The 24502-nt window shown below is 42.4% G+C and overlaps 1 protein-coding gene across 1 annotated transcript in view; it reads right to left on the bottom strand.

Annotated features, from left to right (window-relative positions):
• ARSB (arylsulfatase B) overlaps positions 1–23588 on the bottom strand; it is a gene marked incomplete at both ends in the record, with an annotated part of 65929 nt that extends 42341 nt beyond the window's left edge. The window contains 4 exons of the mRNA XM_082013253.1: positions 16933–17140; positions 17693–17883; positions 20343–20529; positions 23328–23588. Of these exons, the coding sequence (XP_081869379.1) occupies positions 16933–17140; positions 17693–17883; positions 20343–20529; positions 23328–23588 (847 nt within the window). The remainder of the gene's footprint in view (positions 1–16932; positions 17141–17692; positions 17884–20342; positions 20530–23327) is intronic.
• Between the last annotated feature and the right edge of the window lie 914 nt (positions 23589–24502).

Genomic DNA, 24502 nt, shown 5'->3' with positions numbered 1-24502 from the left:
TAAAAGTGAGTACAGAGCAGAAAACAACCCAGCTCTGTTTTATTTTATAATGCAGATTTTGGCATTCCAATATGTTATCCAATTTATTAATATAAATTAACGCATCTTCAGAATAATAAGAAAAAGGAACTTTTTAAGCTCCTACTGCTTCTGAAACTAAAGGCTGCGGACATACTAAAGCCATCGACTGCATGTAATCTCCATGAAATATGTGCACAAAGTGTTTGAAGGGGAAATATGGTCAATAGTAACGCCTGTTACTTGTTCCAGTTTCTTGCTTCTCATTAATAGATTAATTCCTTTGTGGAGATGGGAGCGGAAGGAAGGCGGTCTCTCCTTGCTAAACGTACCAGCGGAGTCCCTCCCATACGCTCCCTCTTTTCCTTTACAATAAGTAAGTGCCGTAAATGTCGCTCAGAAGAGTGTGCAGTTTCCGAGAGCATCCCCCCTCTCTCCCCACCGAAGAGAAGAGGTATGTCCATATGGTAGGCAGACGCTCAATAAAAGGAGGACTGGACAGGACTGATGAATGATCGCGGGCACGCTGGGGAGCACTGACTTTCAAGGGTTACATTTTCTAAGTGCAGAGACTCTCCAATAGCTGGCAACTGCTAGGTGTTTTGATTCGGTAAAAGCATTCGGAAGTTTATTTTGAATACATTTGGGTTTCTTCCTCCGCTTCTGGAAGCAGCGTGACTGTCTTAGAACAAATCTAGTGCTGTTATCCAAACAACATTATGGATCTAATTAGGCGGCATATTTATAGCAGCTTTTGGAGGAAAAAAGCAGGAAGTCAGGCCACTGTTACTGTGCTGAGGGACTCCCTGTATAAGCAGCTATCAGCCAAAACTAACGCATCCATACTTCCACATGTATGGAAAATACCTAACCTCAGGCCTGCTGGTTTTGTACTTTAGGCCACCGCTGCAAGGTAAGAAAAGGGGATCCAATTCCAACATGTGAGCACAGGAGCCAGCAGAAAACTAGTTTTAGCTCTATTGCTGGTCAGAGTTGCGAACAAGACAAGCTGTCCCCGACTTCAGTGCAGGGTGTGCAGGCAAGGCTGCCAACCCCAGGGGACTGTTATTTCACCTTTCTCCAGTTTTGCCTTCTGAGGGGGAGGGAAGAAATGACTACTTTGACCCAACACCTTTTTTTTCCCTTTCAAAAAAAACCCCAAAAAACCCACTTCCAGGGATATGAAGCTGCCAAAACTTAGAATTACATGCAAACAGCAGAGACAAATGATCTAATATACAGGCATTAAAGCCTCAGGGTTGTGCCCAGAACTCACATTTTCCATCCTAATATCTGTACCCCCTCTTCCTTGGTGTTTACTTGAGGGGAGACTGCTCCTGTTGCTTTCTGTCACTTCTCTGGCACACAGTAAACAGGGCAATTTGGAGTTAATTTAAGTGGTTTAGCACATCAGGATACAGCTGGGAAAGGTGTTGGGAGAAAAACGGAGGAGGAAGAAGAGGGCTGTGCACGGTCCAGCCGAGCCTGCGCACAGGAAGGCAGTGCATATGGGCATCTTCCAACAACACCGCCCGCAGCCAGCGAAAACAGCCCCGGGTCGAAACACCAACCCAGGAACGGCAGAAAGCTCAAGGCAGGGCATTCAGAAGTCTGCTCCTAACAGCAGGAGTGGCCGGGCCACCTCTCAGTGTCAGGAACGTTTCAGAGGAGCCTTGCTCATCCAGCAATAGCCCAACTCCTCCTGTGCGTCTATGCCTTTTACATTTCATCTGCTACGAGCCAGATGTCTTTTTTTTCCTTCTTCTTAAGTGTAGGCACATGCACTGGCTTTACACAGTGCAAACTATGACTTGATTCTGGCAATTGGACAGATTTACATCTGTTTTTCACATCACTTTTGTTTGAGAGGAGTCACTCGAGTTTTTAATCACTTGGGGCCCTAGCTATACCCAGAATATATTGGCTCAGTTCACTAGCAGAATGAAACACACGTCTGCTGGCATGAAGACATAAAAATGAAACAAAACTCCTTAGTTATTACTTACCACACCGGACATTTGAACAAAGGGCAGCACACACCTCAGTAAGAAGTATCTGTCCCTAAGCTAAATCTTATACCAAGCACGTAAACCACAAAAACTGAAATTCCATATGACAATTCCCTAAACCAAATACACTGATAAAAGAGTAAAGAAAATAATACTCTTTATAGCACTAGTCTTAAACTTCTGGGGGAGCAGGGGGGAAGGTTAATTGTGATCGGTTGCAACTATTCTGTCTCCTGTAGGCTGTTTCATTCTCCTAGGGATGACAATTAAATGAAACACATAAGTTTATTCAGCATGCATGGACAAGGCGGAAAATGCGTCAGTCTTGCACATTCAGCAATGTCCTAGCCTCTCTCAAAAGCTACCTCAGCTTTTGTTAAATGCAATCAAGCTTACAAGGGAGGAAAGGGATTATCTGATAAGGTATTGTGACATACCAACACAGGTAATGAGGAAAAATGGATGTTTACATAAATAATTTTATTTCTCTTTAATGATCTAAGCAGCATTTTTAACCAGTTTTCATAAATCTGTTTTTCAGCAATAGGTTATATTTTCAGGACAGGGAAATGGCAGAGAACATACTTGCTGATTGAGTATTTCAGAGTCATTTTTTATTTGTTATTTATTTCTTTCACATTTTTGCTGGGTGACAGGTAATGGCTGAATAACACATTGCTGAATTTAACAAAAAGGATGTTAAGCTGGCTAAAACTGCATCTATTTTCTCGAAATAAACACAAAAAATCCTAGTGTTTACAGTGGGCCTAATATTCCTCTGCTCCTCCTTCATTTTGTCACATCAATACTACATTCAAGTGAGTGACAAGAAGGAGCACTTAAACTCAACATTTTTAATTTAATAATGATTATTTTATTCCAACTTTGTGATTTATTTTTTTCCCAGCTACATGCCAAAACATGCCCTCTTCTAATTGCTCCCGTGTTGGAATCTCTGCAATACGCCTGCAAGACACCATGGTAGTTCAGTAAGGTCACCAGCAATTTCCTCTTGGCAAGATCCAACCTTTCTCCAACATCATCATCCTTGAACTTTCTGCCACTTTTGATCGTATTTCCTGAATCTTAAAGTTGTGAAATCTCTCCTCTTGGCAACTATCTAGCTGTACAGGCCACATTTAATCCTTGAATATACACACGTAACTCAGCAATTTCAAAAGGGAGCTGTTCATATGCAGAACGGAAACAACTGTAGACTTCAAAGGAATAGTCAAATTGCATATTTTGCTCCTGGTGGGCATTTTGGTTTCAATGTTTTTGTGCCTAATGATAACTGCTTAGAAAGTTTACCCTGGAAACTCTATCCTTTACAGGTTAACTGGTTTGCTGTTCCATTCCTGACATTGGGAAAGAAGCAGAAAAAACCATGATGCACTAACAGATTTCTCTGCTCAAAGACAGTATTTCGCTATAAACAGAGCTTCAGCCCGGGATGGCCAAGTGTTTCCTAGTACACCCATACTTCAGAAATAAGTTAATCTTTACATTTTCAGAAGATGTCTTGCCTTCTTTTCTCTGCAAATTCCTTATCTAATGTAGTGACATTAGAGCCATAAAACGCATCCACTTTACGGTTCAACCTGTGCTTGCAAAAGGAGTCTGTCCGCTATTGCTTGTCATCACTGATGCCACCAGAATTTATCATCTCTGTCTTATTATTGACCAAACCACTCACATGGTCCTTCCTCAGCCTGCTCAGTCCAAACTGGCATTACCAAAGACCTACTGTTTCAGTGAAATGGGCAGGGTCACTGTAAGCAAAGGTGAGACAAGAGGGGATGGTGGCATCTTGTTGTAGTGAGCTCCCACAATCTCCACAATTACAGCTGCAGTTTTATCTTCCTCATAAGGACTTCTGCTCTCCTGAGTAACCACCACCTGTCCCGTATATGTGAGTCCAGAAGTTCCAACCTCCCCCTACTCCCACTTTGGCAAAGGAGTTACTAATTCTTCAAAAATCCAACTCCAAGTCTCTCTCAGGATTATGGAATAAGTGACCCATTAAATTAATGAAAGTCTTCAGGTTCGTGTTTTCCCAAAGCCTCTCTCCTCATGTGCCTTAGGCTGCAGCAAGATGTGCTCTTTTGGCTCTGACTAAACTAATTTAAAGAGTTAAGCTAATCAAAAGCTCTCAGATCGCACAAGAGGTCATCAGTCCCTAAAAAAGGCTGGTATAATTGCACGTGTGCTTACTCTTAACACAGTTCTGTCAAAATTATCTGGATTAATGAACCGAAACCGCTGTAGCTATTAAAAATGTTCAAGCTACCCAAGGTCACTTGGAGAGAATCAGAGGAAGCCACGTGCAGTCCCTGAATGCAGCTGAGAGACCTCAGGAACAATCATCTGTGAGGAGAGGCATCTGTGGGCAGGAAAAGCCCCAAACCTTAGTCCCAGCCATCACCATCACTATCTACACAGCTATTCTTCCTCCTGATGCATGCATTTTTCCTTCTTTTTTTTTTTTTTTTTTTTTTTTGCATTTGCATTCTTTCTGCTACTTTTGACTTTCTAATGAACTGTAACTGTTGGCCAGCAGCAGTTAATATCTCCTAGTCAATGTGAACCATTTGTGGTCAGTAAAATGTAATTATTAAACTGTTTTAAACAAAGGTTTTGCTTTTTCAATCCATTGAAATCACTGGAATACAGCTCGATGCCAGTGTAATGTGTGATACATTTAAGCGGGCAGATATGAATTCATATAATTTGCAGTCACGACTGCAACTATGTACAATTTTCATGAGAAAAGTAACGGAAGATACTTTTTTTTTTCCCTCCATGAAAACAGTAATGGAAGAATACCATGGAAAAAACTCAGACTTGACAGAAAAGCATGCATAGGATGTCATTCTTAAGATCCACTTTTTACAAATGCTTATTTGACTGAAAAATGTGTTACAATGCTGTAGTGCAAACTGAAAGCAGACTTAAAGAGATGTAACTATTCAAACTGTTGTTAAAGTTTGGGTATAAGGCACCAACATACTCTATTTCATTGTTAACTTGATAAAGTATTTTCTTGCAAGATATCAGAAGCAGTGCAGTGCTCCAATACATGCAGTTCCGTGCAGTAATCAGTAATAACTAGCCTAAATATGTAGATTGTATATGATACAAGAAGTTAATAATGAAAAACATGCACTACAGTTGCTGCATTATTTGTTTTTCTACATAGTTGGTTAGAGCGATTTACTCTAACACATAAGTGAAATTACTGCCACAGATTTCTGGTTCTTCCCAACCAAGTTTGAGCAGCTCTGGAATCTTAATACAGAATTCAGGTCAGCTCACTTCAATGTACACACAAAGCTCTAGGTATATTTTAACTTGAGAAAATGCACTTAGAGGTCAAACCTACGAGGAGGCACCGGCAGCATTCCACACAGCAGCAGTGCTTAAGGTTCAGATAAAAGTGGGGGTGTTTTTCCCTGCTTAAAGAGAAATGTAAAGATAGATGCTGTATAGTAAGAGACATACTCCAGTCACAGGATGCACACGAAGGTATCCAGAGATGCAGAGATTTACAAAGGGGATAAAGACAATTAGTAGGAACATATAGAGAAAGCAGAGGAAAGATTAACCCTGAGGTGTAAGGAACTGAAAAATACAAAGATCCTTACAAAAGGAGGGGAAATGAGCTAATTAGTTCTAGCGCTAGTGCGAAGAGCTAAAAAACCTGCAACGAACACCACAGTAAGAGCTCTCCAAGCCAATTTCACATCAGATATTTACCTGATCTGATACAGTCACCCATGGCCAAACCTTAACATCCACGACTAATGTAGGCAGTTACTTTCAAACTCACCCTGCTCAATGTCACTAGCTCTGAAGACAGACACTTTCCATCTTCTAGCCTTAGCTATTTTAGAGTTATTTTTTTTTAGTTTAGAAGGTCTCTGTTTCTTCTGTAGAGTTTAGCCTTCGCTCACATAGCTATTTGGAGCATACTTTAATTCTGGAATATTCATAAATACACAAAACAGATGTACTAACCAAACCATAGTTATATGAACATATAGGCATGGAAAAAATGAAAAGGCAGAGAAGAAAAACAGATCCAGAACATCTCATCAGGGATTCAAGTAATCTTTTTCAGATACTCCTTATTTGACTAAGGCCATCTTACAACACCTTCAGCTTCTTCCAAATTCTTAACCCAGACCAGATAATAATGCATGCTTCTTTCCCAAGTGAATCAATGATAGATTTTCCCTATGTTTCTATACTGATTCCTAAAAGCAAGGGCTATCGATGATTGACAAAGTAAGTCTCTTGGAGAAGCAACGTTTCTAAATAAATATGAAAGTTTTGTTAGAGACACTTCTGTGTTGTTCCAAACAACATTAATCAGTTACAAAGGAAATGTAAAATTTATGTATATAAAATTTCAAAATTCAGTCTATTTGCATGTGTTTTATCAAGCAATTATTAAAGAAATACTGAAATACAAAATTATAAAAAGCTAAGTATTTCCATTTTGATCACTTTTTATGATCTTCACAGCCCTGAGGGATATGGGGCAGGCAAAGAGTAAAGTCAGGACCCTGAATTTGAGGAAAGCAAACTTCCAGTTCTTCAGGGAGTTAGGCAACATGACGCCCTGGGAAACTGCCCTCAGGGACAATGGAGCAGAACAGAGCTGGCAGATCTCTAAGGACACTTTCCAGAGAGCGCAAGGGCTCTCGATCCCCAGGTGTAAGAAATCAGGAAAGGAAGAAGACAAGAGGCCAGCATGGCTGAGTCGAGACCTGCTGGGCAAACTAAAGGGCAAGAAGGAAATGCACAGGAGGGACAGGCAGGGACAGGCATCCTGGGAAGAGCACAGGGACACTGCTCAGTTGTGTAGGGATGGGGTCAGGAAGACCAAGGCACAGCTGGAGCTGAACTCGGCAAGGGATGCAAAGAGTAATAAGAAGGGCTTCTACAGGTATGTCAGCCAGAAAGGGAAGGTCAAAGAAAGCATAACAACCCTGATGAGCAAGACTGGCAGACTGGTGACAAAGGGTGAGGAGAAGGCTGCAGTACTCAACAGCTTCTTTGCCTCAGTCTACACCGGCAGTCTCTCTTCCCACACCTCTTGAGGGGATGGACTGCAAGATGGGGACTGCAGGAACAAAGTCCCTCCCACTGGAAGAGAAGATCAGGTTCGAGACCACCTGAGGAACCTGGACATGCACAGGTCTATGGGACCTGACAAGATGCATCGCAGCGTCCAGAGGGAACTGGCTGATGTAGTTGCCAAGCCACTCTCCATGGTATTTGAAAAGTCCTGGCAGTCAGGTGAAGTCCCTGCAGACTGGAACAAGGGAAACATTGCACCTTTTTTAAAAAGGGTAGCAAGGAGGACCCTGGGAACTACCGACCTGTCAGCCTCACCTCTGTGCCTGGGAAGATCATGGAACAGATCCTCCTAGAAGCTATGCTAAGGCACATTGAGGCCAAGGAGGTGATTTGAAACAGCCAGCATGGCTTCACCAAGGGCAAGTCCTGCCTGACCAAACTCGTGACCTTCTAGAATGGAGTGATCACATCAGTGGACAAGGGAAGAGCCACCGATGTCATCTATCTGGACTTCTGTAAAGCCTTTGAAATGGTTCCCCACAACATCCTCCTCTCTACATTGGAGAGAGATGTATGTGCTGGGTGGACTGTTGGGTGGATGAGGAATTGGTTGGATGGTTGCATAAAGAGGGGAGTGGTCAATGGCTCAGTGTCCAGATGGAGACTGGTGACAAGTGGTGTCCCTCAGGGGTCCGTATTGAGTCCAGTACTGTTAAATATCTTCATCAATGACATAGACAGTGGGATTGAGTGCACCCTCAGCAAGTTTGCAGATGACACCAAGCTCAGTGGTGCATTTGACATGCCTGAGGGATGGGATACTATCTAGAGGGACCTTGATAATCTTGAGGATTTGGCCCAGGTGAACCTTCTGAGGTTCAACAAGGCCAAGTGCAGGGACCTGCACCTGGGTTGGGGCAACCCCCAGTATCAGTACATGGGGGATGGAGGCAGGCCCCGCCAAGAAGGGACTTGGGGGTACTGGTGGATTAAAAATAGGATGTGAAATGGCACTGTGCACCCACAGCTGAAGGCCAACCGTATCCTGGGCTGCATGCAAAGCAGCGTGGCCAGCAGGTCGAGGGAGGGGATTCTGCCCCTCTACTCCGCTCTGCTGAGACCCCACCTGGAGTCCTGCATCCAGCTCTGGAGCCCTCAGCACAGGGAAAACATGGACCTGTTGGAGTGGGTCCAGAGGAGGCCACCGAAATGATCAGAGGGCTGGAACACCTCTCCTGTGAGGACAGGCTGAGAGAGTTGGAGTTGTTCAGCCTGGAGAAGAGAAGGCTCCGGGGAGACCCTACTGCAGCCTTCCAGTACATTGCTGAATCTCACAGCATTTAAAGTGATCCTACCACAGTGCCATCATCAGCCAGGCAACACAATTCCCTTAACAGAGGATGGATTACAGGGGATGACGGATTGAGGACAGATTTTGAACAACTTTTGTCTCACTGATCCAAAACAGAATGAACCACTAAACTGGATGAGAGAAGATGTTATTTCTTTCTCTCCTTTCTGTAATTCTGGCTTTGTTTTCCAACACTGAGTTTTTTATTTTGCTCTCTGATATTGTAATATTACATTTTAAAAATCAAATGCCATTCAACCTTGAATATTAGTGACCTTATAGGTTTCTTTAATCCACAAAAAACAAAACAACAATGGGTGTAATGAGTATAGCAAAAGATGGCTGAAATAAGATGGCATATCCAGTTCAGCCACAGTTAATTCTGTAAACATTTGTTACATGTTATATATCTAGTGCTCCTTTGAAGGGCTGGGACTTTATGAGCAATCATGCTCTTATACTTAATCAGAACCATATGGAGGTCAGTGTGAGGGTCCATCCAACTGAAGCAGAACTGGAAAGTATATTAAAAGTTAACGGCAAAATTATTTCACATGTAACTTAGAGTTTAAGAAGCCAATTTACCAATGTTAGTGTCTCGGCACTGTTGAAAAGAGAGCGTGTTAATGAAGTGACTCACACTACCTAGGATATTTCTGCGAACCAGATTTCTGAAGTTTGCAACTAAAAATAAATAAAAGGAATAACATGCAACATGCAAACAACCTCAGACAAAGAAAAACAAAAGACAGAAGATGGGAGGAAACCCACATCCCTATATCTTTCTTGCTGTTGCCTATTTCTGATGGGGACAGAAAAACTAAACCCCAGCAGTTTTGCTCACACCAAGTGTCAACATCTCTTTTCCATAATTCAAAACCAGCTTTGTATGATTTTGTTTTAAATACTATTGAAATGATGGAGGCAGTCAATATCTCATAGTAATAAAAAGCAAAGAAAGGAAACTACAAGCAACACTGACACAACAGTTTAAAACCCCCACAGTTACTTAGTGGACATGATACCACTACGTACTATTTAACATGTACTTATTTAAAAATGAAGTGATGGGTATAAGCAAGAGACAAGTTTGCATACGTAATTCTCATACACAGAAGTTTCGATGTAACACTACAATCAGTTGCCAACACCAACAAAACAAGCAGGCAGTTAGCTGTTGCTTCTTTTTTTAATATTTTTTTATTTTCTATGTCAATTTCATACATATGAAAAGGAATTAATAGCACTTACTAGTGCCAGACGCAATATGAGCGAGCACCAGACAGCTTCAATGCACAGCTCTGTTAAATGCATCTCATTTTTGACCTCCAACATTCCTGCTGAAAGTCTAGGTCACAGAACAGGACTTCAGAGCTCTTCCTTTGTGTGATTTAAGCTCATGGTTGTGACTCACAGTTAAACAGAGAGCTCTGTCGATAATAGCGGTAAAGGATCACATTTGGGGAAAATTTCTCCCCTCTGATCTTCACAGCATGAATAATGCTTACTCTGTACGTGTTCCAAGGGCGGAACTCCCATTGAGGTTTCATTAAAAAAAAAAAAAGAAAAAGAAAGAGTACAGAATACACAGCAGAGATCTACACTGAGGATAAGAGACTCGCAGCATGAATTAGAGAATAACTTTGCCCTTAATTTGAACTCGAGTTCTTCCCTGCTTCCCCATATTGCATCTGAAAGATCCATTTGTTGCTGCATTTTTCGATCATGCCGCCAAGTGTGACAGAAATGCAAGCATGTTCCCTCTGATGACTAACACAAAACATGTATTTCCAATGAAACAAACCAAAATAATTTGTTTAAGATCTGTTAATGAAAAAACATCTGTTCTATACTTCAGCCTGATGCTGTATACTCTCAGTGGAAAGAGTAACCTTGAAGGTTCAATATAAGCAGCAGCAAAGCCACTCAAAAAAGTGTCTTCAGAGTGCTGATGCATTATTATATTTTCAGGACTTAATACAGATTTTTTGTGTGTGTGATGGAAGAACTACTGAGAGCCTTTCCATTAGAGGGACAATAGAAACAAAAAACTACACCTTCTACTATAAAATTCTGCTAATGTAATTCTTATTGTGCTTTAAATACACCCATAGGGCTTTTATTTTCCATCAAGGGAACATAATACCTCTCCTGCATCAGAGTACCATTTGCTGAGCAACTTTACTGAGCATTTACAGAGCAACTTTTACCGAGTTGTGCTCAGATAAATCAACCTCTATGTTTTTTTGCAGCTCACCAGAACTGTCTCTTTATTCTCCTGACTTTTCTAAAGTGGCGGGGAAAAAAAAAAAAAAAAGAAAAATTGATCTCATGGAAAGAAATGCAGTTGATATACACAAGATTCCAATAGTTACAAATTTAGCCCTACAAAAGCTGCATGGACAATGTCCTTTTTCATCCTTCCGAATTCTTCTTCTTTTTTTTTTTTTTTCTTTTTCCCTCCCAGTATGGCTTTCATGATAGGAGCAATTCTAGCGCAGACAGTTTCAGGCGACTGCTTTCATTGTAAGCAGTCTCAGTAATGAAACAGGTCTCAGTAGTTACAGACCCTGCTGCGTCAGGTCTACGCTAGCATTCACCATCACGAAATACAAGAGAAACACAGAGGGAAATTTTAACTTAAAAAGAATGGGAATAACCTGACAAACTGTTCATATGTCCGCAGTAGGCAAAGTTAAACGGGACATAGTCACGACAACTTTCAACTCATCCCAGTGGCAGAGCACTGAACCTGACCACTGATTTGGGTGTAGAAGATTCTGATACACAGAATAATGGCTTCTTAAACACTATTATGGAGAACAAACTAGTACAGTTTAATAGTAATCATAGTTTAAGACAACCTTTTGAGAGCTGTGGGAAATTATTAAATGTTGTTCACATGTCAAATGAGTTGTTTTCAGCATTAATCTCGGTCTGAGAAAAAATGTGCTGGGATACCTACTAGCATGCTTAAGTCAAACCTTTACACAAAAATGACCAGCTTGTGCCTCTGGGCAAAATTCACTCTGAGTTTCATTTACAAGCGAACTTCACTTTAAGCACTGGCATTTGCTAAAAACAGGAAGAAAAATTCAAGATTCCACCTACGTCGGAATTTTTAAACACAAAGGGAAAAAGAAGCGAGTGTCTCTGGTACAAGGTCACCCTCCATTCAGGAACTCAGTTTTGGAGTGTTAGGTTTTGCATGGAAAAAGCAGAGTGGATGGGGAGAGTTTAATGCTAAAAGGAAGAGAAGATAAATGAACATTTCCTACAAAGCATTTTGGGTTTTTACAGGATTTTAAAACAGGGGAACAAAAATAATTAATGTATTGATTACCAACATCTTCTCAGTTCTCATTTTGAAATTAATTTCCACCCTAAGATAACATTTCCACCTTTGATAATATATTCTTACAAATCAGTCTACATGTCTCTTTACTATTATCTGCATCATATAGCAGAGAACATGAGCTTTAATTTCTAAATTTATTCTTACCGCCCATACTTTAATGTGGAAAAAGCCTAAAAAAAAAAAGAATAAATGCCAACACTGGAGTCTAGAACACGAACCACATGCACATTTCACTATTTGTCGTTGACTTGCAACAACTCTGACCAATGCAAGTGATCAGCTGCAACATTTGTACAATATAGTACAATATAGTACAATGTAATAACAAGCTTAGATAATCAAGAAATAGAAAAGTAATATTTGGGAATACACGGACTCAAATAACTAGTTTGATTGAAGGTGCCTGCAGCTAAGGCACCTGTGCTTATTTCCTCTCAGGAAGCAGCAGATGCTCAGGCAGGAGATGCCCAGGCATCTTCCTTGCTGGCAATGCACCAAACCTCTCAGAACCTCCTGACAAGACCAGCTAAAGCAGGTTCTTCAGATCTGTAATTGAGCAGGTTTACTAAAAAAAACCTGAAGACACAACCTTCAGAATTAGCACCTCTGACACCACCGCGAAAGAATAACTGCTCTAACCAATCTGTCCTTCGGCTGGCTTGGACAATCCGCAATTAAAAGTCTCTCTGAAATCCCTCACCAGCAAAAGAGAAGGATCAGGACTTCATTGAGGAACAAAGACATGAGGGAGAAGATAAAAAACTGCCCTTAGGGATCCAGTGAAAGTCAGATACCTGGTTTCTACCAAAGTAGGAGCTGGAAATAAACATATTTTACTGTTCAAAGCCCTCTTATGGCAACTACCAGACACTACAGGGCTAATGCATATTTAAGAATTAACAGACATATTGGAAGAAAGAGCAGAAAGGAGTTTAGCTCCAAAATTATTTAGTATATTAAAAAGCTGAAAGTTAAACAAAGCAAAGGATAGTAGCTTTAATACAGAACTGAAATTAGAGGTCAGATTCCCTTGCTCTAACGTTGGCAAGGTTCCACCAAAATTACTTGTAATGTGTTGCAGAAACTATAAACAGATGGTATTTACAGCAAATCCCCGCATCTTACCTCAAATCATAGGTCTATATCTGAAGCAAGATTTGGACTCTAACCCAATGTTAATAGCGCTGAGGTGAATTTGTACCACTCAAATGCTTTTTATGACCTTTATTTATATTAAATCAAGGCCCTCTTCAGGTAAGCTGGTAGTTATAGTCTTATGTTTCCTGAAAAGAAAAAAGAACCCTATGTCTCATCCTTTTTGATTTCAAGTGGGTAAAAGTCCATGGGTATCCAAGACAGTGCTGCATCCATTTTTCTCTGTTTTAGTTAAAGAGGCAATGACTTCATTTTCACCACTGATCTCATTAGTGAAGACTTACTGTATCTGCAGTATAAAAGGTGCTCCATAAAAGCAAATTCTATTTCACATCACACCAGTCAAGGCTTTCCAAGTTACTCCTTCATACACAAATATACCACCACATACCATTGAGCTAGCTCATCTTTTTCTTTTTCTTACTGACCTGTATAAATAGCTTATGTGTCTGTTAAAAAAGATACCAGAGTTGTTGATTTACATGATATACCAATTGAGTCAGACTTTGCTAATGACCAAATTACTTCATTTTTGGCCCAGTGTCTCCATCAGGACACTTTAAAGAGGAACTGGAGTTCTTCTACACATTTCACAAGGCCCTTTTAAAACGTGCAGTATTTCCATTTGCCAACTGGCTTGTTTTCAAGGCAGTCCTGGTTGAGCCATAACATATACAAATAGGAAGAATCACGAAAAGAGTTTAATAAGAAGAAATCTACCATGAGAGCAAAGATTATATCATGTTCTAGAGTGTCTCAGTGAAATAAAAAGAGATCTCCAATTTTGGGGTCAATGCTTCACAGTGAACTGGAATCATAGAATAGTTTGGGTTGAAAGGGACCTGTAAAGGTCATATAGTCCAACCCCCCTGCTATCTACCCCTCCAAACCCACAGGTATCTTCAACTACATCAGGTTGCTCAGAGCCCCATATGAACTGACCTTAAAGGTTTCCAGGGATGGGGCATCTATCACCTCTCTGGGCAACCTGTGCCAGTGTTTCACCACCCTCATTACAAAACATTTCTTCCTTATATTTAGTCTGAATCTGCCCTCTTTTAGTTTAAAGCCATTACCCCTTGTCCTGTTGCTACAGGCCATGATAAAAAGTCTGTCCCCATCTTTCTTTAGAAGCCCCCTTTAAGTACTGGAAGGCTGCAAGAAGATCTCCCCGGAGCCTTCTCTTCTCCAGGCTGAACAACCCCAGCTCTCTCAGCCTGTCCTCACGGGAGAGGTGCTCCATCCCTCTGATCGTTTCTGTGGTCTCCTCTGGACCCACTCCAACAGGTCCATGTCTTCCCTGTGCTGAGGGCTCCAGAGCTGGACACAGGACTCCAGGTGGGGTCTCAGCAGAGCGGAGTAGAGGGGCAGAATCCCCTCCCTCGACCTGCTGGCCACACTGCTTTGGACGCAGCCCAGGATGTTGTTGGCCTCCTGGGCTGCGAGCGCCCGTTGCTGGCTCATGTCCAGCTTTTCACCCACAAAGACTGTATGTTTGTTGCAGTGCTACTTACTATAGGACACAATAGCAGAGGACCACTTGTAATTTGGGGGGGGCGCAGATTTTGAAGCAGTGAGAGATGCAAACATCCCAGTATGAACTTTGGCTGAAACTAAACAGGGAATAGTAATGAATCTGGTAAAATCTACCATAAAAGTAGGGTCTTTGCTTCTTTTTCCGCTACAGGTTTCCAACACTACTATTACCAAACCACACAACTTTATAAGAAAACAGAGTGCTTTTATGATCCTGTGTTTTTAGCTGCTATGCTGAGGAGACACATAGATACTGCTCATTAAGATTATGGATGCACTTTATCCTCCCCTAAGTTCTCCCTTGCAGTCTTCATTTAAATCCTTAAATTGATTCTTAACCTCACAACACGGGAAAAACTTTCTTGGAGAGAATTCCTAATCATAGAGGAAAATGTGTCTCTCCTGCTGTACCGAGCAAGAGGAGGGTCTCCCAGTCCCAGGAGAGCACTTGGGTCAGGGAGAGGGGGCACAGCTCCTTCAAGCAGGCATGCCCTCAACTGCTGAAGGTAGTATCGTACCCGTGTTGTAGCTACCAGTGGACACTGAGACTCCCAGTTACCAAGGACTTGAAACCTGTGCAGAGAGATCTCACATAGCGCAAGATGTTCAACTGCAGACCCTCTTGTGTTTCTTTCCAACCATGTTCTAATGTCCGTTTTAAAACACAGCATATGCGAAAACGATAAATAAAATATATAAAAGATGAATAGATTTCATGCTTTGGGTTTTTGCCCTTTTTTTGTCGTCCTTTTTTTTTTATGCTTAATGGTTTCAACATTTGTTTTTTTGGAAACTGGGTCTTCAATGCGTGCAATGTTTTATGCCTGTAAAGAATAGCTGTTTGAAGTGAAAAGAGAACACCGAAAAAAAACCAAATCATTGCCCCCTGGCCTGCTTGATCTAGGCCCAATTTTCCTGCATTTCAATCATATTAGGTTCCACTCACAGAAGTTTAAAATATCAGTTAACTCAAGATAAGTCCCATTAGATAGGGCAGACACTGGATTCTCCTGACTGTTTGACTCTTGTTGAAATGTACCTGTAACTGATTGCAAGATAACTACTGTTAAAAGCAAGGCATACTGGCATTGTTTGGAAAAAAATGTTTTATAAACAAAAAAAGAAATTTGTATTTTTAATTCAGTCATACCCTGTATTTCCAACTCAGATGTCTTTAGTTTTATTCCACATGTACTGAACAAACATTACTGAAATAACTCTACCAGGACCCCATCAGCAAAGAATGGATTTTTTCCATATGGAATAAATATTGGTATCATTTTCCATATGGCTTTGCTTACTTTCAGTTCTAAATATGAAAACATCACAAACAGAAACAGGCATAGAAAAGTTATCGAATTCTGTTAGAGCCAAAACCTGGACACAAATGTAACACCATAAGGCAAACAGGTTTGGACTCAAAATGAAATTCCAAGATTCCAAGTGCTATAGGATGCAGCTGCTAAACTCAAAACACATCACCGCATTTTCATCAAACCTTGGGGTTTGTTTTTTTGTTGGGTTGTTGTTGTCGTTGTTGTTGCCTTTTAAAGTGTTCACAGAAAATTAATTTGCCATTTTGACAGCCCTGATATGTAAAGCCTGGGCAAAAGAGCAACTGTAAGCATTGAAAGGCCACTTCCCACTCCCAACCAAACAAGAACAACTATGTTCCTGATGCTCAGCCAAGCAGCTGTATTTCAAAAAGGTTCTGTTTCATTCCTAATTTGGAAACAAAGGACGCTGCTTTGTAATGTATTATTTGCATTACCCTAATAATCTAGAAACCAGATCGTGTGCTAGTACATACAAAAACTGCAATTTGGCAGCCTACACTGTACCATCCCATATTACGCGTTTTTTATTAAAAGACCTTTGCTTCATGGGAGTAAAGTGCCAGTGAAACATTTCAAGCAAGACAAAAATTTCATGTTACATGGAAGTAAAGGGAAAGAAAGAGTTTTGGCTTCAAACTGCGTGCTGTCTGGCTGTTTGTGCTTCATGCGACACGTGGCAATTTAGAGACTGATCAGACAGCTACCTCTAGCTCAGGACAAATCAATTTGGTAGATTGCTCTCAATTCTGACAGATACTCAGTAACTGCAGTGGCAAGTAAGATGCCTCCAACTTCACTGCACTCCACAGTTTTTACAATGCTGTTTTTACTCCAATAGGAGTATCCCTTACTTGCACAGTTGCTTCTTCAGAGTTGTTTTCATCATGCTTGAGAAAGACCTAAGAGCGGGGAGAGAAACTGCTCCTGCTATAAAGTCCTGATTCACTTTCATCACTCTTCTGTATTGTGTTGTAGTACATAGTAAACATATGGAGGAAGGACAGAGGGGCCAGATGTCTCTGCAGCCAGCTTGTTAGACACCGTATCAAAGTTATTACCAAAAGAATATTTAAATGAACTTACCAGTAGAGAAAATAAGAACTGTGTTGTCCCAAAGACCATATCTTTTCAGAGCATCAGTAAGATTTCCTACAGCTTCATCCATAAGAGTCACCATGCCTGCATAATGGCGCCTCTTTACATCTTTAATGGAAGAATATGGTTTCATGTATTCTTCAGGGACCTCAAGAGGTTCATGGACAGACTGAAAAGCGAGGTAGAGAAAGAGGGGCTGGGGTGGAAGGGATAGAATGTAAATTAGTTGAATATAAAGTACTAAATGTAAAAGCTGCTGCAGTAAAAGCAGCCCTAATTCATCAACAGCTGGAGGCACTGTGTTTTGATTTGTTTTACGCTTCTCTCTTCTAATCCCTAAACATAAACTAATAAAACCTTGACAAAGGACTTCTGCGAAGCTGTGGAAAAACGTCACGTGTACCTTTTCTTCATAACACAGTTGTTAACAGTTTCTTCTCCCATTGAACCTTCCATTCTCCTTTTAGAAAAGCAAACTACATGCTAAATCATTTCTATAAACTCATTACTTGTATTATTAAAAAAGAAACGGAGAAGGGTAGCAGGTCATGGCTGTGCAGCCAAAGCTGATTCTGACAGGAGACAAGGCAAGTTTCACCAGCGCTACTTCTCATGTTTAGCTCTACACACCCTGCTGAAGAGGCACAAATTACAGCTCAAGTGCAGGTCTCTCCATTACTATTTCATTAACATTTTTTTAAACATTCTTTAGCGCTAAAGTTATCAAAGTAACAGCTGCTGGCTGTACCTTCTCAGTTCTATGATTGGCTATAAGATCTATAGCTCTTTCTGTGAATAAATTAGTAGAATACGTGTTTTTAAACCCGGTTGCAACTTCTTCTCCGTCTCGAAAGTCCAGAGCGCAGCGTGTTACGTTCTTTGCTTTGATGAGGACACAACGGTCATGAGAATAATAATCCTCACTCCCCAGAAGATAGCCTAGAACCGGAAAAGATGTCAAATAAGCAGGCCAACATAATGTCATATAAACAGATCCATCAGGGGAAAAAGAAGTCAAAAATAAATGTCAAAACTTTAGTGGTTTTGAGCTGAAGCACTCATCCAGCATTAGACCTTATGTAGTGGCATCCCCTGACAGCTCTAAGTAGCTCAATATTTAATACTTCATACACTTTTTATTGCTAATGCAAGTAGTAATTTCAAAACACAACATTTTGAAAGCAGTTTGATGACTTTACATTCGAACGATATCAAATAGGTTACCATTAAACTAATGTGCTGATATCAAAGGCAGTGACCTACCCATACACTACTCTGATTTTTAGCTGGTATGATTTTCTACATTTGTATTTTCAAGTACAACTTCTCTCTATACTAGAAAGTTCAGATTTTTTTTCCTTTATTCAAGAACATGCAAGTGTGAAGCATTTGTCAGCTGCAAAGCAACTTCTGATCCACTGCTGACACCAACTGGTGAAAAAAAGGCACTATTATTTAAAGATGCCCAAAAGAAACTATGCAAAAAATTCTAGAGGTATAGATTTGCTCCCATCAAGGGCTATCCTGGTAAGCATTGTGTGTCTTTGCTTTCTATTGACCAGAAATTAATTTCTTCAAAATTTTTTTGCATCTCAGTAATTATTACTTTGGAAATGAGATTTCAGATTTATTCCCCAATACCCTGAAAAAACAGATGAATCTGCAAAAATATAGTCTTCAGTTTTGCAAAACCAAACTAAAATGGGGGACAAAAATGCAAAATGGAGGAATTCACTTGAATTTTTATTCAGCACCTTCAAGTATAGTTACTTGTGCAAAAAAGTATACACAGAAAGAATTGAGTTCTGTTTTAAATAAAATATAAACTTCTAATACATTTTTTTAGGAGGAAAAATGGTTTTGTTTCAAAGCATAAGGAGAGATTTTGTGGGCAGACTACCTGTATCGGTGTAGTCAGAGCCGCAAGTCGCATTTTTCCATTTTGAGTGCCCAGTGGGCGAGACACAGCGTCAACTTTGCTGAAGAATCAAATGCCCCTTAATTGCAATCAACACCTACTGAAATTACATGAACATTATAGGATATTAAGCTGCTACATTCTCTAAAAAGTAATACCATGCTGGGTATCCAACAACCATGCCCAGAGCCAGCCTGTACTAATGCCCCTGCATTAAGAGCCTGCTCGGTCCCAGGGTGAAATGCCACGAGGAACGCCAGCCTGTCTACATCCATGTCATCAAGAAGATCCCAAGCGCCTGTGAAGGGATTGGAGGAGGCCTATATGTTTAAGCGACAAGACATTCTACTACAATCCATATATATTATTGACAACAATTCAGCTGTGAAATCACATCCCCACGGTCCCTGAAAAGTCAAGAAAGACAAACAATCTAAGGGAACAGTTCTTTCCACCTGAAGTTTGGATCGCCACTGCCTATAATGGGCACGTAGCACGGCCGGGCTCTTCATTTAAGTACCTAAAGTTAGACAAGAGGAACGTGGACTTCATCTTAAGTTTCTCTGCATCTTACTTTCTCAGCTGTAGAAGTGGGCAGCAGTACTATCAACAGCTTGCAAAGTTATTTTAGAGAAGATGAACTGTTTCAAAATTCTCCACTCAACTGAAGTGTCTTAAAAACAACGAAATGGAGATGGACAACTTTGCATTCAGTACCACACGGAACGACATGTATTGCAGGCAGCCCGATTCACATAGCATCTGCGGCGCTTGTGCAAAACTGGTAGAAGTCCAATCAATATTGGGACACAAGCCTTTGTCAGAGGATGAATAAACAACGTGTAGCTGAAAGTTGCTTTGTAAGACACTCACACTTGGGCAATCTAATTTTGGCATTGTTTTTTTAATCTGAGGATTTTACTTCAAAACTTGTGAGTTCCTGCAACAGACCTTTTTGATACTGTTTTATAGAGGCTCTCACACCAGGTTCCTTGCCACAGGCTCTGGACAACCAATGCTACTCTATTCACAAAGCATGAACATGGTATGTGTGGTATGACATCTGTTTCTCCCTTAAAAATATCAGCTCTTAGAAGTGTAGCGTTATTTGCAAAGCAAGCAATGTCTGCTCTCTGACCTAACACAAAACGTTCAGATTAAAGACACTTACAAAATCAAACTGATCACTACACCTTGAATCTTCTGACCATCATGGAACCAAATTAAATGCAGATCACAAGAGAGAAATACTTTCTTTAGAACCGCTCAATAATCATGGTATTTTCTTCAATAAGTTGTAAGGCTTGGGCATGCATTTAAGGCACTATCTTATTTTAAGCAGTTATACTTTGGAAACATGTATGCCCAGGTATTGATTTACTTATACACTAATAGTATATCTGCTGTTCTTAGAAGAATCAGGCAGTTTCTCACCATTTTTAACATCAGATTTGTTGCCCATGTTAAATCTAACCATTACCGAAGTAAGTATGAAATCCTCTGCGGGTTGGAAGGCATTCTTTCCGGTACATCCCTAAATGCCACTTCCCCACCATGTGAGTAACGTATCCCGCCTCTTGAAGCAGCTCTGGGAGGAGTTTCTCATCCAGCGGCACGCAGCTGGGCTGGCACGGCCAGATTATCTGGTGTTGTAAACCTGTGTGGATCTAGCAGAGAAACGAAGGATGCGAGATTAGTTACAACACAGCAACGCGTTCCTGTAGGTTACTTTACAAGCAGGTGCAAAAAGAAGCAAAGCTACACCAGATGATAGCATTCGTTTTAGGGCGTCCCGTCTTCACCGATTGTAGCACCGAGGAAGATGAGGAAGCCATGGCAGGGGACAAGGGGAGTACGAAAGAAGACAAGGACATAGCACCGCAGGGGGCTACAAGATCTTCCCAGGCATAAACCTAGTGCAATAAAAAAACCCAACCAAACAAACAACAAAGCCTTTTGCATTTTCATCTAAAAATCTAACAGGTAACAATTACCACTACGGTCTCTTTGAAGGCCAGGAACAACATCTAAACATGGAGTGAGAGATTTTAAATGGGATGGAAACGGGCAAAAAGGCACATGGCAGGTGACTCTACCGAGCTTTTGCCTGTACCAGAGAACAGTCACGGGAGGGAAAGGTGACAAAGGCTATGAGAGCGCTTTTTGCGTTACTCTTCTATATGTACATACACACATAACATATTTATTTGCATGCTTAAAGTCAGTACGAGCACTTCCATAAAAAAAGCATTTGGACACTGCCTATAGATCGGGCCTCTAATAGTCCCACCTAAGTTTCAGATCTTAACAAGTGGTGAATTTTGTATCTCTTTACAAAAACATGACTGGTAATGACACTCCAAGTGCTACATTTTGCTTCATGCAAGAAACCTCCTCAGTTACTGTGTACTCTAAGTTGACTTTTGTCAACTCCCCTATCTCCTCCAGAAAAAAAAAAAATGCACTACCCTAAATTTAGGCCAGCGAACATACACGTACAAGCGTAAATACCTTATTTATTTACTAAATATTTCTAGTAATCCTCCTCTGTCAAAGCACAAAACCTCCAAGATCCCCTAGAGCACAAGACATCAGACTTTGTAACTTCACCAAGCACTCCAGTGTAGCAAGCTGCATGATTAGTTGTTAAAGCATCGCTTTAGCAACACTTCGAACTCACTTTTAAACCAAATTAGCCCTCATCTTAGTCAAGTGGGTACACAGACTCACAAAAGGCCTACTAGTTACTCATTTTCTCTGAAACAGGAGCTGGAAAAAAATTTTATTTTTCTTACATGCAGTACTACAAAAAGATTATTAATTTAGTGAAAGACACAAGCAGGCAAAGCATTGTCATGATTTTCACTCTCTCTAGAAAGCAAAGAGAGGAAAATAATTTTTAAAAAATCTATAGTTCATAAGATTTAAATCATATAGTTCATAGATTAAAAAAAAAATCTGTATGGTTCATAAACCAACACCTTTGCTCTTCTTTCTTTATGGACTGCAAGATGACTATCAAAACTCCACCTCCAGACAGGACCAGATTTAGGTTACTTCTTCAAATCCCTGAGTGACTGTTCATCATACCAATGGGTAAAACAAAACAAAATCCCACGTATTTGCTACATAATTATTTCCTGCACACAATGTCTCCTCAATTTTATAGAAAAATTACTTCCATTTTCTAATACTATTATACTCATTTGTAACGAGGTCAACATGATTAAATTATCAAGTCAGGTGCGTATGATGAATTTAAATCAGGACTGAACTATGAACAATTTCCACTTCAGAGATCAGATGCAGCACTGCCCCTTACTGTGCTGACCCCGTCCTGAACAAGCACGTTCAGAATATGAACTGTATTCTAGAAATGGTCAAAGTGAAAAAATGTTTTAGGTTATTTACATAAAACAATTTAAAGAATTGGTTAAAAAGAAAAAAGCCAATTACATCTTCCTCTTCTTTATTATTGAGTCTTGGAGTTTCTAGAAACAGAACAAACGTTGCCTGGAAAAAGTATTACCTGAAACAACCCTCCTGCAACGACAAGGGAGAACATCCACTAATACAGGACGACGTTTATTTTCATTCTGAACAGTTTCTTTGACAAATCAGTATGGTTAACATGCATGTGCAGGAGAAAGAGGGGAAGTGTCTGAAATTGTCTTAACCCTTTGTGAGTTTTTCTTTTCTGTCCGTGCCGTCCCCTCTGCCTCATTTTTGCCAAAGTTGCAATAAAAAGAAGGGGAAGGGGGGTGTTGTACAGCAGTATGATAAAGTCCAATTCTTACACCTGTGCGACTGAAAAAAAGAGGAAAAATCATGCCGAGGGCTGTGGCGCAGCTAGACACCCTGCCTAAGGCTCGGTCTGTGCGCGCTCCATCGAGGGGTGCACACATGCCCACCCCCGCGTTACCGCACGAAGAAGAACGTAGAGGTTAGGACGCGTTTAAGCGCTGCGCCAGGGAACAAGCTGCCTCACCGGGCACACACACCGTGCCCGCCCGCTTCTGGCTGCGCCTTGACAGCCTGCCTGCCCCGTTCAGACGTGCGCAGCAGAAGACGACCGCCACAGGGGTATTTTTCACGTCACGCTACCATGCCTGTTAACGCAGCCGAAGCGTAGAGCGCACCTCGCCGTTTCTGAAGCAGAACGACTTGCACTGAGCTCACGTTTCGCTCATTCCCGAGCCAGCAAGCCGAAAGCAAGTGAAATAAGTTCGCCTGCGTACAAACACAACCGGTTTTCGTACGGTAGCCTCCTCCCACCGCGCGCCCCGACGCAAGGCGGCCAAACCAAACCGCGCGGAGACAAGCGGGAGAGAACGGGCCCCGCCGGCTACCGGGCGGGCCGGGGCGGCGGAGGGAGCCGCGGCGGCGCTCCCGCGGGCATCGCCACGCTGGGGCAGCAATGTCGGGGCCGAGCGTGCCCGCGGGTCCCCCGCCACCCGCGCCCTACCTGGTAGCGGCCGCTGAGGAGCTGGCTGCGGGAGGGGGTGCAGAGCGGCTGGGTGTAGTACCGCTCCAGCCGCACGCCGCCCGCCCCCAGCGCGTCCAGCCGCGGCGTGCGGATGGCCGAGCCGTGCCAGCCCACGTCGCCCCAGCCCAGGTCGTCGGCCAGCACCAGCACCAGGTGCGGGGCGGGCGGCCGCGCCGCCGCCAGCCGCAGCAGGCAGAAGAGCAGGCAGAGCGCCGGCGGGACGCCCGCCCGCCGCGCCATGCCCGCCACCAGGAACTGGGCCGCAGGCACCGCCCCGCGGACGGGCCACGGCGGCGGCAGCGCCCGGCTCCTCCCTCCGGGCGGGACTGGCGGCCGCGGCGGCGTGGGGCGCGGCCCTCCTCGGGCACCGGCACGGCTGGGCTGGGAAGGGGGCAAGGGCAGGGGCAGCGGCAGAGGCTGACGCTGGGGCAGGGGCTGAGGCAAGGGCGGGGGCAGGGGTTGGAGCAGGGGCAGTGGAAAGGGAAGGGGAAGGGGCTGGCACTGGGGCAGGGGCTGGGGCAAGGGCAGGGGCAGGGGTTGGAGCAGGGGCAGGGGAAAGGGAAGGGGAAGGGGCTGGCGCTGGGGCAGGGGCTGGGGCAGGGGCCGGCACCTCCGGCAGCCCTGTGCTGCAGCTCGGTGTAGCGACAAGAACAGTGAGGCTCCGGCGCACCCGTTGCGGGTGAAAGCGGTGTAGCTTTAGGCCGATTTGTATATGAAATGAGTCAAAAAGAGATTGCAAAGTTGTTGCCGGTGTTAGCAGAGTACCTAATTCAGTGATGCTGGGATTTATCTTCCTTCAGCTCCTACGTGAAACATCCAGTTTAAGCCGCGGAGCCCTTCTTAGGGGAACCCAGGAATTAATGGCAAGCTTGTGTTTCAAGTCAGCCCTGTTTCCACGGCAGTCGGTACAACAGTTTGAGTAAAGGACACAGTTTATTCTGGTACAAGTAACTGGACTGTTATTTCTGTCTCCATATGCAACAGCATGGCAGCTTATCCGGATTTAATACTGTCAAGAGAGTTTATTCTATGCGTAAGCAAAGTGGGCAGCTGCAAAATGACCATGGCCTCGCTGCTTGCCAGCCTGTGCTACAGCCTGGGAAAAGCAAGTTGCCACCGTCACTGAAGCTGCTGCAAGATAGGAGCTGTGCAAG

This window comes from Phaethon aethereus, assembly GCF_964289735.1.
Source record: "Phaethon aethereus genome assembly, chromosome: Z".
Lineage (NCBI taxonomy): Eukaryota > Metazoa > Chordata > Aves > Phaethontiformes > Phaethontidae > Phaethon > Phaethon aethereus.
The sequence above is the reverse complement of the archived record's forward strand: the minus strand, read 5'-3'. Positions and strand labels throughout refer to the sequence as shown.